This window comes from Gossypium hirsutum, chromosome A10 (genome assembly GCF_007990345.1).
Source record: "Gossypium hirsutum isolate 1008001.06 chromosome A10, Gossypium_hirsutum_v2.1, whole genome shotgun sequence".
NCBI classification, from domain to species: Eukaryota; Viridiplantae; Streptophyta; class Magnoliopsida; order Malvales; family Malvaceae; genus Gossypium; species Gossypium hirsutum.
Genome location: NC_053433.1, coordinates 108,516,366 through 108,532,216, shown reverse-complemented (window position 1 = coordinate 108,532,216; position 15,851 = coordinate 108,516,366). Strand labels below are relative to the sequence as shown.

At 34.3% G+C, this 15,851-nt stretch overlaps 1 protein-coding gene and 1 long non-coding RNA gene across 3 annotated transcripts; both read left to right on the top strand.

Moving 5' to 3' along the window:
* The first annotated feature begins 6,749 nt into the window (after positions 1-6,749).
* Positions 6,750-9,193, top strand: LOC107896258 (rhomboid-like protein 14, mitochondrial). 2 transcript variants are annotated; one of them, XM_016821373.2, is made up of 4 exons: positions 6,783-7,277; positions 7,992-8,077; positions 8,249-8,355; positions 8,805-9,193. In XM_016821373.2, the coding sequence occupies exons 1-4, from the start codon at positions 7,059-7,061 to the stop codon at positions 8,807-8,809; spliced, it is 417 nt and encodes a 138-aa protein (XP_016676862.2). In that variant the 5' UTR covers positions 6,783-7,058; the 3' UTR covers positions 8,810-9,193. The 2 variants fall into 2 exon arrangements, 1 of the variants encoding a protein (XP_016676862.2); XR_001683663.2 differs by lacking the exon at positions 7,992-8,077 and having other exon boundaries at positions 6,750-7,277.
* A 1,021-nt stretch (positions 9,194-10,214) lies between these two features.
* LOC107895911 (uncharacterized) lies at positions 10,215-11,653 on the top strand. The gene is made up of 2 exons (XR_001683514.2): positions 10,215-10,962; positions 11,260-11,653. It is a non-coding gene; the product is annotated as an uncharacterized lncRNA (long non-coding RNA).
* The last annotated feature ends 4,198 nt before the right edge of the window (positions 11,654-15,851 follow it).

Genomic DNA, 15,851 nt, shown 5'->3' with positions numbered 1-15,851 from the left:
CACTCATGTTTTCGCTTTTTCAAATCTACACTTCTATATACCTCTATATAAAAAGAAGTTATATTTCTTACATATATATAATAGTAAATTTCCAATTTTGGTCCCCATGTTATCCTCACTTATATATAATAGGTCACCTTCCCTATTTTTTATTTTTTATTTTTGCATTATTGTTGAGCATTGGCCTGCAATGCAACAAACTTCCAGCAGCAGCATGTCTGTTTGAAGATTGAATCAGAAGCAACTTTTTGTTTAAATTTTGTATTTTTTTTGTGATGTTAACAAGTTGGCAAGTTGCTTGATATTTAAAGCTAGTACTTTTAGATTTGAAAATGATGGATGTAATAGCTGATTTATTTTCAGCTTTTGACTTGTATTATTTTAGTTGGCAACTTGCCAAATTTGGTGGGAGTAGTTACGTTTAGGTAACTGACTTGCTTTTGTATCTCCTTTATATTTTGAAATGGAAATGGAATGAAAGCTGATGGGGGACTTTTCTCATTCGGTTACTTGCTGCTTCTCTTTGGATTTTCATTTTGTTCTTTTGTTTTGTTTTGCTTCCTGTTTTTCATGAGCTTATGCTCTTTGTTGTTCATTGTTGCTGCTGCCTTTTTTCTAACAAATGGTATCAGAGCCTCTTGTCTTTGAGGACCTCTGTTGTTTAAGTTTTTTTGTTTCAAAATAAACTTAAAAATCGTGTTTGTCAAACCAGTTTCAGCAACATGAGCTTTGCACCTCCTCCACCACCAATTTTTGCTGGAGAAAACTACCACATTTGGGTAGTTAAAATGAAAACTTACCTCCAAGCACTTGATCTGTGGAGTGCAGTTGAAAATGATGTCGAGCCACCACCACTGAGAGCAAATCCAACCATTACTCAGATCAGGCAACATGGTGAGGAGCGAGCCAAGAAGCATAAAGCCATGGCCTGCCTACAGAATGGAGTGTCTGATGTGATTTTTACTCGCATCATGGCCTGTGACTCACCTAAACAAGCTTGGGACAAGCTAAAAGAGGAGTTCATGGGATCAGACAAGACTAGGCAGCAACAAGTCATCAACCTTAGAAGGGAGTTTGAAAATTTGAAGATGAAGGAGTCAGAAACTATCAAGCAATATTCTGATAGGATTATGGCTACTGTCAATAATATTAGACTCCTTGGAGAAGATTTCAGTGATAGCAGGGTTGTTGAGAAGGTTATTACCACATTACCTGAAAGGTTTGAGTCAAAAATCTCCTCATTGGAGGACTCGAGAGATCTCACAACCATTTCTTTGTCTGAGTTGGTTAACTCACTCTATGCACTTGAGCAGAGAAGAGCAAGTAGGCAGGAGGAGAGTCTTGAAGGTGCTTTTCAAGCAAAGGTCAGAGAAGGCTCCAGCTCAAGCCAGAAAGCTAAGAAGCCTTGGTTTGAAAAGAGGGAAAGATCAAAGAAAGATGCCGGTAGAAGGAGGTTTCCACCATGCGTTCATTGCAAGAAGACTAATCATTTGGAGAAGTATTGCTGGACCAGACCAGACATACAGTGCAAAAGCTGTAAGAAGTATGGCCATCATGAGAAAATCTGTAGAAGTCATGAGAAGGCACAAGCACAGCCAGTACAAGCCAAGTCTGCCGAGGATGTCCAAGCTCAGGAGGAGCATGTATTTACAGCTTCATGTTTTGCAACTAACAGCAAGAGCAGTTGGCTTGTGGATAGTGGCTGCTCACACCACATGGCTGCAGATGAGAGCCTTTTCAAGAACATTGACAGGAGCTTTGTCTCGAAGGTCAGGATAGGCAATGGCAACTTGATTGAAGCAAAAGGAAGAGGTGATGTGGTGATTCACACTGGTTCAGGTAACAAAATCATTTCTGATGTGCTCTATGTGCCAGAAATAGACCAAAATTTACTCAGTGTAGGCCAGCTAGTCAAGAAAGGCTTTTCACTAGTTTTCAAGAATGATTCTTGTGTTATAAGTGATGCTCATGGTAGGGAGATTGTCTCAGCACCTATGGGAGACAAATGTTTTATGCTGGATGTGAGTCAGCTTGAGAAAAGTGCCTATACAAGCTCAGTTGACAATACTGATCTTTGGCACAAGAGGTTTGGCCATGTTAACCTCAAATCAGTTGATTTGCTGCACAAAATGAACATGACAGAGGACATGGTGAAGGTTAGTGCAAGTGAAGGTGTTTGTGAAGTGTGTCAGCTTGGCAAGCAGGCCAGGTTGCCTTTTCCAGTAAACCAAGCATGGAGGGCTCGAGAAAGACTTGAGTTGGTGCACTCAGATGTCTGTGGACCAATGAAGACGCCTTCACTGAATGGCAGTAAGTATTTTATACTGTTTATTGATGATCTGACCAGATTTTGCCGGGTTTATTTCATGAAACAGAAGTCAGAAGTGTTTGAAGTTTTTGGAAAGTTCAAGGCATTGGCAGAAAATCAAACAGGCTGCAGGATTAAGGCCTTGAGGACAGACAATGGTTCTGAATACTTGTCTGAAAGATTTCAGAAGCTATATGAGCAGGCTGGGATTCATCATCAATTGACCACAGTGTATACTCCTCAGCAAAATGGAGTATCTGAGAGGAAGAACAGGACAGTGATGAACATGACCAGATGTTTGTTGTTTCAAAGCAAGCTTCCAAGCATTTTTTGGGCTGAAGGTGTCAACACCTCAGTGTACCTGCTCAATAGGCTGCCAACACATGCTGTGAATGATAAAACTCCTTTTGAAGCATGGTATGATCTTAAACCAACTGTTTCCCATTTAAAAGTATTTGGTTACATGTGTTTTGTACTTGTCCCTGCAGAAAGAAGAACCAAGCTCGAGAAGAGGTCAGTTCCTGGTATATTTGTTGGCTACAGTAGCTGCAAGAAGGGCTACAGAGTATTTGATCCCTCAACCAAGAAGATTTTGGTAAGTAGGGATGTCAAATTCGATGAAGGAAGGTTTTGGAGTCTAGATGGCTCTAACACAAGTCAGTTTGAAGAAGAGCAGATTGACAGCAATCTGGAATTGGCAGAAAATGAAGTCAGTAATGCCAATGTAGATGATGCTCCTGTGAGAGGGACCAGGTCTATTGCTGATATCTACCAAAGATGCAATGTGGCCATTGTTGAGCCTTCAAGCTATGAAGAAGCTGCAAGAAGCAAGAGCTGGAAGAAGGCTATGGAGGCTGAAATCGACATGATCCATAAGAATGACACTTGGGATCTGGTAGACAGACCTGATCAAAAGAAGGTCATAGGTGTCAAGTGGGTTTTCAGGGCCAAGTTCAATGCAGATGGATCTCTGAACAAGCACAAGGCAAGACTTGTGGTGAAAGGGTACAATCAACAGTTTGGCATTGATTTTGAGGAGACATTTGCTCCAGTGGCAAGGCTGGATACCATAAAGCTTCTATTTGCTTTCGCTGCACAGAAACAGTGGAAGGTCCATCAGCTTGATGTCAAGTCAGCTTTCCTGAATGGCTTCCTTAAAGAGGAAATTTATGTTGAACAGCCTGATGGATTTAAAGTCCAAGGAAAGGAGGACAAGGTTTACAAGCTGAAGAAAGCACTCTATGGACTAAAATAGGCTCCTCGAGCCTGGTATGACAGGATAGATGCTTACCTGTCTAGGCTCAATTTCGAGAAAAGTTTGAGTGAGCCAACTTTGTTTATAAAGAAGTCTAAAGATGAGACTTTGCTGATTGTCTCAATATATGTGGATGATCTATTAGTGACTGGAAGCAGGGTCAATTTGATTCAGGAGTTCAAGAAGAATATGCAAGACATGTTTGACATGACAGACTTGGGAATCATGACTTACTTTCTTGGTATGGAAGTAGACCAGTCTGATCAAGGCATTTTTATCAGCCAGTATGCATTTGCCTTGAAAATTCTCACTAAGTTTCATATGGAAAATAGCAAACCAGTGAGCACACCATTAGCTGTGGGAGAGAAACTAAGCAGCTTTGGAAATGAAGAAAAGGTAGATGAAAAGGAGTATAGAAGCTTGATTGGCTGTTTACTTTACTTGACAGCAACCAGACCTGACCTTATGCATTCAGTTAGTCTACTGTCCAGATTCATGCACAGCTGCAATACAACTCATTTGAAAGCAGCAAAGAGAATACTCAGGTATGTCAAAGGTACTTTGAAGTTTGGTGTAATGTTCAAGAAAGGAAGTGAGCTGAAATTAACTGGCTACTCAGATAGTGACTGGGGTGGATCAGTTGATGATATGAGAAGTACTTCAGGCTACTTCTTTACACTTGGTTCGGGAGTTTTCAGTTGGAGTTCAAAGAAGCAACAAACTGTTGCTCAGTCTACTGCTGAAGCCGAATACATAGCAGCAGCTGCAGCAGTGAATCAAGCCATTTGGCTTAGGAAGTTGCTATGTGATTTGAATGAAGAACAGCTTGAGCCTACTGAAATTATGGTGGATAACCAGTCAGCAGTTGCCATCTCAAAAAATCCTGTTTTTCATGGCAAAACCAAACATTTTAAGCTCAAGTTTTACTTTGTTCGAGAAGTTGTTCAATCCAAAGAAGTGTGTCTAACACATTGCAGCTCACAAGATCAATTGGCTGACATTTTGACAAAGCCTCTTGGCACAATCAGGTTTGAATTTCTAAGGGATTCAATCGGTGTTTGTTGCCTACAGTCCAAGGAGGAGTGTTGAGCATTGGCCTGCAATGCAACAAACTTCCAGCAGCAGCATGTCTGTTTGAAGATTGAATCAGAAGCAACTTTTTGTTTAAATTTTGTTTTTTTTTGTGATGTTAACAAGTTGGCAAGTTGCTTGATATTTAAAGCTAGTACTTTTAGATTTGAAAATGATGGATGTAATAGCTGATTTATTTTCAGCTTTTGACTTGTATTATTTTAGTTGGCAACTTGCCAAATTTGGTAGGAGTAGTTACGTTTAGGTAACTGACTTGCTTTTGTATCTCCTTTATATTTTGAAATGGAAATGGAATGAAAGCTGATGGGGGACTTTTCTCATTCGGTTACTTGCTGCTTCTCTTTGGATTTTCATTTTGTTCTTTTGTTTTGTTTTGCTTCCTATTTTTCATGAGCTTATGCTCTTTGTTGTTCATTGTTGCTGCTGCCTTTTTTCTAACAATTATTTAGAAGAATGGTAAACTTTTAATTTTGGTCCCTATACTACCCTCAAATTTAAGATTATATGACAACGGTCAATTTTTAATTTTGGTCTATGCACTACACTATTTAAATTTTAATTTTGATCCTATGTTTTTTTTTCAGATTATATAACAATGGTAAAATTTTAATTCGATCCCTATACTACACTAAAATTTGATATTTAATCTCTATACTTTAATTTTGACATAATTTGATACCTTAACTTTTACAATATCATTAGTTAGTCTTAATAATTTAATCTAATTAAAATGCTAATGTGATTTTTAAGAATTGTTAAATCATCTAAATTCTTTGCTAAATTTAGGTTCATTATAATATCATTTTTTGTCACAGGACTATCAAAATGATTTTTTTATTTCAAAATATCACACTAATAAATTTAACAAAATAATCTTTATAGTAACAACTAGACTTAAATTTTTAAATTCGAAAAAAAATTCTCATACTAGTTTCTGAATATATGAAAAATACATAAAAATTTTACTTTATAATTTAACCCTAAAATATTAATGTAAAGCATGGGTGTCGAAACTATTTTTTTTAAAAACGGGTCGACTTTGGTTTTGAAAATGAAAACGAAAAAAAAGGGAGTCGCCACCAATCCTTTTTGTTTAGGTGTGAATGGATCACCTAATATTTTGATTGTTTTAATAAAATATTTTATTTTATTAAAAAAATAATTTTGGTCTACGAAATTCGAGAAAAAGGGTTCGGGAGTCGGTTACATACGAGGAAGGATTAGCACCCTCGTAACGCCCAAAATTGGTACCTAATTGATTAATTAATGTCTTAATGTCGAAATTTAAAAACTCGAAAAGAATTTAGAATACGATCCCTCTTTTTATTAATGTTAATTTTGCAAAGATGTTTAGATAAATCGAAGCAGATGTTAAAGACCTTCTTGTCACAAAGTAATAAAATGTCACATCCAACACGTTAGGACACAACACTTTAAGCCCTCGAGAGTAAACCCAGCACATAGGGCACGATTTCTTGAAATTTCCAAACATGAAATATTGCCTCGTTTAAAGTTTAGAAAACACGAGCGAAATCTTTAAAGGGATGTTTGATTATTTGGACAAACAGAAAATCGAAACCCAACATGTTAGGGTACAATTTCTCGAATTTCCAAACATCAAACATCACCTTTGTTTTGGGAAATTTTCAAATTGTTTTTTTTGTACGAATTTAGATAAAATGAAATATTTAAAAATGATATGCGTTTAATTGATTTTGTTTTAAAGAAAAATCATTTGAAACATGAATGGGGTTATACTTGACGACGAATAATGGTAATGTGACAAATTTGACATAATAATGACGTAACATACATAATACAATACAATATATAACATTGATATCAATAAACTAACATATTAATATGCATGGATAATAATAAACATAATAATAGAAACAATAACGATAATTAACAACGAACAACAATAATAAAAATAATAACAACAACAACAACAATAATAATAATAATGATGATGATGATGATGATGATGATGTAAAGATTGAGAAAAATAATAATATAATAACAAAATTTAAAGTTTTAAAATTATAAAAATGATATAAATAAATAAATGGTAAAATAAAGTAAAATAAGGCTCTGTTTGTTTGCTTGTATTTGATTTTCAGGAAAATATTTTCGATCATTTTCCACCATTTGTTTGATGGAAAATAAACTCCCAATTGTAAAAGTTTTTCCAAGACACGAGAAAATAAGTCTTCTTTTGGGGAAAATGTCTTAACTTTTTTTTTCTATAAGACATTTTCCAAAACACGGGAAAATTTTCCTAAAAAGCAATGCTAAGCATATATAGCAAGAAAGATTCTCTTTCTTTTAATCTTTCATTGATGAATGTTTTTTTTTTTCGTTGATTCACAAAGTGAAAACTGCAGATAAAAACCATAGCCGATGGACAGCGGAAGATGGAGGAGAGGGGCGGTGTCTCATGGAATGTTGCCGTTGTTGGCTCTTCATGCCGTCAACGAATATTACCGGCTGCCGTGGAAGCCGCCGGTCACCACCGGTCTTTTCACCGCCAACACTCTGATTTATCTCAGGCCTTCATTCCTAGATTCTCTCCTCCCTTTTGTTGATGAGGTTTGGTTCAATCCTCATATTATTCTCAAGGTACGCTTACTCTTTTTCTTTTTCATTTCTGTTCTTAATTATTGTTTATTTCATCCTATCAATTAGGCATTATAGTGCATGATTTATTAACGCCTAAGGAAAAATCAATAATCAAGTAAGAAAGATTATGAATTTGGAGAAACATATAAAGACTTAGGAAATCGTTGAGAGAAATTGTGGATTGATCAAAAAAAATATGAAAATTCTGAAAATTATAGGAAATTATTTACCTAATTTACGAATTATGATCAATTCTCAAGTATATCAATGCTCAGTAAATTAGTTTTCTTCCTTGCGAAATTGTGTGCTGCAACATTGATATACTATCAACTAGATCGAATTATTTGAAAAGGAAAAAAAAAATTAAGGCATTAATGCAAATCAAATAATTTTGACAATAAAATCCATCATCGTTGTAGACATTGAGAGAGTTCACTGAAGGTCAATCCTGATGGTAAGAAAAGAAAAAAAAGAAACATAATGGAAGAAACACTTTGAAAGCATAGCCATTGAGAGGGTTCTTTGAATGTCAATGAGCCTTGTTACTTTTAAAAATGGTTTCAGATTTATAAGTAATCCCTTGGCATAGAATGGTTTGAATCTACTTCATAAATATCCTTTCTTTTTTCTTGTGTTTTACCAATTGTTCAAAGCTGATGCCTCGTTTTAGCTTCGATCTGGTAAATGGTTTGGTTGTTGTTTTTGTCTTAGCAGTTTTTGGTTTTGCTGTTGCTGCACTTTGGTTGTTGGTTTTGTCTTAGCAATTTTTGGTCTTTCTCTATAAGATGCCTTACACCCAGGTGTGTTTTTGCAAATAGGAGATTACCTGCTTTGTATGTGTGTAATACCTCCTTGTTCTGTTAATTGGGTTGGGGGGATCAACTAGCATTGAGGCAAAAATGCTCAGGTGTGTTTACACTTATTTAAATGGGACAAATAATTAGTGAGGATGATTATATTCTTTCTAACAGGTCACCAGCTATTGTAGTAGCTTTCTTGATGAAATCTAAAGGATGGAGGCTTCCACAAAGCTACCAGTGGGTGAAAGAACGGAGACCATTTGTTGATATAAGTCAAGGTATTTACTAGCTTTGACTTAGATTACCTAATATTTATGGAAGCCATTTTATGTTGTTACCTTAGTTGATTGAATTCATTCACTTAATTTAAAACTTAAGAATGCCACTTGGTATTATTTGGAAGAGGAGTTAGGTCTAGTGCTGCTGCCATCATTATAAGGTCAGTATGATTGAAATTTAGTTTAGATATTATACACTTTTGAGGCCGCTGTCCGGGGATATAGGAAATTCGCACTTCAGAACTTGCATACATGATTGCATGACTCAAGCTAAACTTTAGGTCCAGTAGACATAATAGGTTGTGATGTTTATTCATATGTGAGTTTCACTTTAACATTCTTTAACAGAAGAACAACTTACAAGTTAAAGAGTTTCACTTTAGTTTAGCAATATTTCAATTTCTGCTAATTTATAACTACTTACCTCGCTATAATTTTACAATTTTCAGTCTAGACTGAGATCAAATACAACACAGTCAGGTCGGACATCAACTGCAAGCTCTTCAGTGAAGTTGAAATCACCAAATAGGAAACACCAAACTAGTGGAGATCCTGTAAGCACACAAGAATCAGTTGCAAATTAGAAGTAAGTGAAAAGCTTTGATATTTTGTTAGTTTGATATTGGATATTTGATTTGGTTGGTATTAGTACAGAGTTTGTGCTGGTATAGCCACTGTTTTGTTATTTTGATATTGGATATTGGATATTTTGGTGTTGGTTGATATTGCTATAGGCACTTTGTTATTGTTGGGTTCTTTTTGCTTGTGCAAATGCTGGATGGGTTGATAAAGGCCTACAATATTTCCACTCAATAAAAGACATACAAGGATTAATCCATACTGCTGATCATTGTATTTTTATAATTGACTTATTAGCTCGATGTGGAAATATATGAATTAACACATACTACTGATCATTACTATTGTATAATTGACATATTAGCTCGATTTTATTGCTTTGGTTGTTTTCAATTTATGAAAGTTAATATTTTAGCTTAATAATTGAGTATTATTATATATTTAATTTGATTTATTTATTTATAAATAAATCATTGTAATATATGTAAAATTAATTTAAAATATAAATTTATCAATATATGTGAAAATAGCTTTTCCAGAAAATATTTTCAGGTAATTTGCCAAACAACAGAAAATATTTTACACAGATTCATCCAAACACCAAAAAAGTAAATCATTTCCAGAAAAATAAATCATTTTCCAGACATCATTTTTCGGAAAACATTTTACTGGCAAACAAACGGAGCCTAATAAATATAAAAGAAATATAATAGTAATAGTAATAGTAATAATAATGCAAAGCTAATTGATTTAATAATATGATAATAATAATAAATAAGTAAAATAAAAAGGAAAATAATAAAAGGGAAATCCGGGAAAATATATAAAAAGAAACAAATAATAGATGGATACACAAATCAATAAATATTAGTAGCGAGAGAATAATAAAAATAACAAATATTTAAATGAAGATAATAAGAACAACAAATATTTAGAGAGTAAGCATTAAAATCTTTAATATATATATGAGGGATATATAATATAAAAATAGATGAATAAATAATACGATAATAATAACAATAATAACGGAAGGAAGAAAAGAAAAAAAATATGAAATAAATAATTAAAAATAAAAGCATAAAAAATATAGAATGCAAATAAAATGAAAATAATAACCACTTAAAAATTAAAGGAAGATAAATAAATAAACAAATAAATAAAATAGCAGAACAATCATACATATAAAATAAGCTTGAAGTTAAATAAATAAAGGATTAGGTTGGGGTTAAAATAAAATTTAGAGTCTAAATCATAATAAAATAAATGATTAAACAAAAAAAAGGACTAAAATGGAAATCGAATGAAACGTAATGGGACGAAAGTCGAAATAAAATAAAATAGGGGACTTTATTGCAATGCGCGAATGAAATGGAGGGACCAAAGGGAAAATATCCCCGCCCTCCAAAACGCTGCACTCTACGCGGGATTAAATTGAAAACTGAAATAAATTATAGGGCACAAATTAAAAAAAAGAAAGAAACTTGATTGCAAACTGATAAAAAAGTGGAAGGGCTGAAAGTGTAATTAGCCCTTCTGCTACAAAATACACGGATCCTGATGCTTGCAGGTCGGGTCGCATGGGTCTGGCACCTAAACGGTGTCGTTTAGCCTTCAGCAATAAGGCACCAAAACGGTGCCGTTTTACAAGCTTATAAAAATTATTTTTTTTGGAAAAATTCATTTGGTCTCTTAGTTCTTAAAAAAAATTTGAATGCTCTCTCTTTCTCTCTCTCAACCTTCCCCCTCCGTTCTGAGATTGGTCGCCGGACCACCGTGATGGCCGTCGGTCACTAGCGATAGCGCCGCCGTACACGGTGGCCGGAGACCTCAAAATCGATTTTCAACCTAAAAAAATCTTAAATCTCAATGCAAAATCCCAGAAAAAGTAAGAGAAAGCGAGAAAAAATCGACTTTGGCCCTTTGACTTCCCATATTCCTTTTTCAAAGCCCGATCTAAACCCTAAAAGGTTTTCTTGGCTTTCACGACCAAAGGGGACCTCTGACGATGGCAAGACACGAGAGAGATAGGTGAGTTTTTTGCTTTCTATCTTTTATTCCGAGAAATGAAACAAACATAAATAAAAATAAAAAAAAACCTTTGATGTTTCGACTTTCTTTGTATTTTTATTTCAAAAATAAAAAATCCCCCCTCTCGAATACAAACTATCATCTGGCCTTTATAGCCATTTTTCCTTGTTTAAAAATACATATTTCTTTCTTTATCACTGCCTTTGCTACTGTTTGGTACTATTTAGCCATTGTTTGGTTTCTGCTTTGTCGACTTGCTTCTATGTTTCTCTTTCTGTTTCTGTTTTGCAAGCCTAGAGAGTCAACAGGGCAGGGTTTTGTCGTTTCGGTGCTAGCATGCCAGGGGAGTCGACCCTCGAGCGGAGTGCACGCTGAGGGCGCACATGGAGGGGGCTGAGGAGACTTAGGTGCGGCGCCTAGGGTTTTTTTCTTTTCCCTTGGTGTTTAGTTTTGTGGGCAAGGGTTAATTTTTGGGCCACTGGACCTTGTTTGGTTTGGGTTTGATGGGCTGTTTGAATATTATTGGTTTGGTTTTTTTTATTGGGCCAGGGCAAATTTGGGCCTCTACAATGGGTGAACCATACTTGTTAATCATAATGATGCAGTCCAAACAACAATCCATTGAGGAAGGGACCTCAAGAGTGAATATTGAAGGTAGAACATAAACCCTCAATATAGGTTTTTTCATTCACTGCGGTACCTATTTTTTCCTCACTTTAATACCTAAACTAGTGTATATTATAGTTTTCTATTTAAAAATCAACCGATTTTTTTTTTTTAAAAATTTCATCAATTAAATAACTTTTCATTTCATAAAATAATTTTATGAAAATTCTTTTTTTTGTTAAAATTAAAATTTTGATTTGACAAAAAAAAATAAAAATTATTATTACAACCAACCATTTTTTATAACAGACACTCTCGCTATCACAACTCAGTTTCTAATAAAATGGATTTTTTATGTTTTATTTTAAAATTTCATAACAGCTTTTCATTTATAACAGAAACAACCATTGTTATAAAATATATATTTTTATTAAATTAGTTTTCTATAATAGTGTATATTGCCTAAAAGTTTGAAGTAAAATTATAGTTATTTCATACAAGCAAACCTATTGATTATAATTTATTAAATAAATTGATTTTAGCTAAAATATTATTAGAATAAAACGTTTAAATTTCACACACAAAATCCATTAATCATATTTTATTAGATAAAATAATCTTCAATGAATGAAATTAAAGATATCAATTCAATCAACTATTACGTTTCCTAATTAAATATTCTACTTTGAATTTGGAACATCATAAACTTATAAATTGATTATTAACTCATGGTAAATTAATTAATTAATTTAATTTGATAATTCATTCAGATTAATTAAACTTGTTAGATTTATGAACTTTGTAATTAATAATGTGAAATAATGTGAAATAATTTAAAATAAAATATGTATAAAAGCAAGAACGCATTCACCTACTTTACATATTTTAATTTTATTGATTTGATTCTCACTATTTTTATTTAATGAAAATTCTCGATATGTTAGCTTACACTCCTTATAAGAACATGTTATCGGTGTACTATAACAGGTAAAATATTAATAGACAAATGAGGTTATATAGAGAGTTGACTGTATTAAAAACTCTAAAGAACTAAACTTATACATGAAAAAATCAACACAAATTACCTACAGCAACAAGTACAATGGTAGAAGGATCAAGAAAACATTAAAGATTTAGGTTGAAATATGTTATAAGTATTAGTGATGCGGTCGTTGAGAGCACAAAAAATATCTTATTTCTTAAAATAATAAAAAAGAACAGTAAAGAGGAAGTAGGGTCGAATCCTCAGGGACCAGATTGCACGAATGCTTGTTTCTCGAAATCCTGAGCAGAATCGTGCCCAAGAAAACCTGCGTTCCTGAAAAAAAAAACAGATTTTTATAGTTTTGATCCGAGAGTGATATAAAATAAAAACGAAATTAAAAGTTAATTTGAAATTTCAGAAATTAAAAGTAAAAATAAAGTTGAGAAAAAGATTTCTTATGGTGGATTTCCAGCCTCTGGTTGTCTCGATTCGCCTTGGGTTCAATCCTTGGCTTTTAAGTGACCCTTCTCAAGCAGAGTAAGCCAGTTATAGTGAAAGAGGACGCCTACGACCACCAGCTCCAAGAATTTAAACTTAAGATTTGGCGGAACCTGACTCTAGCCAATAATCGCTTTTGTGGGACTATCTTCTAATAGATCATCACTTCCCAATGGCGAATACCACGCCATTTTGTCTCTTGGACACGCCAACCTCTGACACAGAAAGCCAACAAACCGACTGTGCAACCTTCCCAAAACATACAAAGCGACTGTTCCTTGCACAAGTTGAAAAGATCACCTATTAAGGGAATGGACGGAAGCGTTAGCCCCGTAATGTGAAGAAGCGATGAATACCCTGTTGAGAAGGCTAAGCGCAGATTTTAAGCCTCATGAACCTTTTTGGGAAATTTCGACAACCTTCGGCTAGATTAGATTTAGTGGCTTATAATTTTTAGGGAAAAACAAAAAATAATGGAAAGGAAATTTTTATTGAAAGAAAATATGGAAAAAACAAAAAGTCTAAATATATGGAGGAGAGAGTGTTTACAACAAAAGATGGACAAAATTTGTATCACTTCATCCCCTATTTATAGTACTAATATACCTAGTCTATTCCTAATTAAATTCTAAAAGATAAATACAAATAAATAAAGATAATTAAAGATAAATAAAAATAAATCCAAAATTTAAATCTAAACAATAAAGTATTCAATTAACACACACAAAAATTAAGATCGACTTGGACTATTTCATGAAAATTAGGTAATTTACCAAACCTATCAAGACACTCTATTCGTTTCTACCTTTAGTCCCCACGCTTTATTAATATATCTTTTTTTTTCTTTTTTTCTTTCTTTCTTTCTTTGTTTTTTAAATTTAATTTAATTTATTTTTACTTAAGAATATATTGAACCTTTTGACGCGAAGAGAGATGACAGCCAAGCACCCCACCTCGGTTACTCAAACCAACATACTCCTAATTTTTTTTTATTTTCTTAAGAACATATCGAACCTTTTGACGCGAAGAGAGATGATAGCCAAGCACCTCACCCCAGTTACTCAACCCAACATATTCTTAAAAATTAATTCCGGTTAACGGAGTTTTACCTAACACGTCACACAACGGATGACAACCCAAGCACCTTACACCGGTTACTCAGCTAGTCACATCTTAAGCTGTACTCATAACCACAGAAACATTATTATTTTTAAATGAAATTTTAATTTTGTAGGACTTAGGAGCAACAATCAAGTGCCAAAAACAAGTTTTAGCAACCACCTTAATAGTCATGAATATATTTTAAGCATGCAATTGTATTAAGTGTCTTTTTTTTATTTAGACTTAATCAAATTTACTAAAAGCAAATTAGGGTTAACTCTATTAATCATAATTATTCAACCTAAAAGAAATAAAACAATGGAGATGCAATCAAACAGTCAAAATCATAACTAACTCAGTAGATAAAATCATGCATGTGGGTAAAACAGCGGGCAAGTCGTGGTCAAATTCTTGGGCATGAAAAGAGGCAGAATATTCTTAAAAAAAATTATATGGACAGCAACGACCAAAGCAGCAGCAACATTAAAAAAATCAGCATATAAAATGACAGAAATAATGAGGAATGCCTCCCCCTACTTAAAACACATAGTCCTCGATGTGAAATAAATAAATAAATAGGCAGAAGAAAAGTTTAGAAGAACTCCCCGTGTAGTTACTGTCGTTTGCGCATGATGGTAATGAGTTTGGCTAGCTACTAGCCAAAAGTGTCGAGTCGAGCCTCGATGCGTTCTAAGCGTTGATCAACGATCATCGAAGGTTGGGCTTGAATGGGTACTTCATTCTGATTTTACTGTCGAAAGACTCGTTCAACTGGTGCAGAGCGAACGCCTAGAGGGACAGAACGGAAGGAGGATGGAGTGCCAAGATGCAGTCCCATCAAGTCGAGGCATCGAGAATCCAAAGGATCTGCCTAACAAGCAACATGCAATTTTGAAATAGGAGCATTAGAACCATGTAGAGAAAATAATAGTTGTGTAATGAATGAGCCTAAAATTAGAGGACGCTTTGCATGTATAACATGTTCGAATTGAAGCGCATACAAATAGCCCAAATTTACCGGACGACCGGTATACATACACCACAATAAGAATAATTTCGTCATCAAAACGGTAGCCAACCATCTCGACAGCCTGAAAAATTTAAGCCAAATAACGGTGTATGTAACATAAGATGGGGTTATGAAACCATAAATCCTTTGATGTTTTTGGGCTATACATGGATTCGACATTATCAGTTAACAAAGCAAAGGCCTCGACAGCCTTAAAATCTGTAGGAAAAGTAAATAGACTATTTTTATAATCAGTAGACATGGTATAATCCTTAGTCACAAAAGATAATGCAATATTAAAATCAGTGAGGGACAAACTATGCATGGTACCAAGCAACCGAAACTTGGCAACACCAAGTGTATCCAATGAGATTGGATCGTGTCGCTGAAAATGAAACGTGGAATAAAATTCCAAAACCATCTCATAATAGGCACAGTAAGTAATATCAAAATTGCCAACCCAACCAATATTGTGAAAATAATTAGTAACAGCAGTTTCAAGATGTAAAGCATCCAAAACAGGTAATGACAAACATTTGCAAGGCACGAGTTGTTTATGACGTAAATGATCATACCTGTTTCGGCTGGTAGGAGTGTCAAAGACTAAGCTACCCTATAAATGGCACTCGGATGGTAAAACAGATGTGCGAGACTGGTAGGCTCAGCAGCGAGTTGGTAGTGGTCGCTGGT

Bases quoted from the DNA above. Each gene is read 5' to 3' on its own strand.
- LOC107896258 (XM_016821373.2), top strand. From the start codon at position 7,059: ATGGACAGCGGAAGATGGAGGAGAGGGGCGGTGTCTCATGGAATGTTG. The intron at 7,278-7,991 runs GTACGCTTACTC...TTGTCTTAGCAG, and splicing joins ATCCTCATATTATTCTCAAG to TTTTTGGTTTTGCTGTTGCT. The intron at 8,078-8,248 runs GTGTGTTTTTGC...TCTTTCTAACAG, and splicing joins ATAAGATGCCTTACACCCAG to GTCACCAGCTATTGTAGTAG.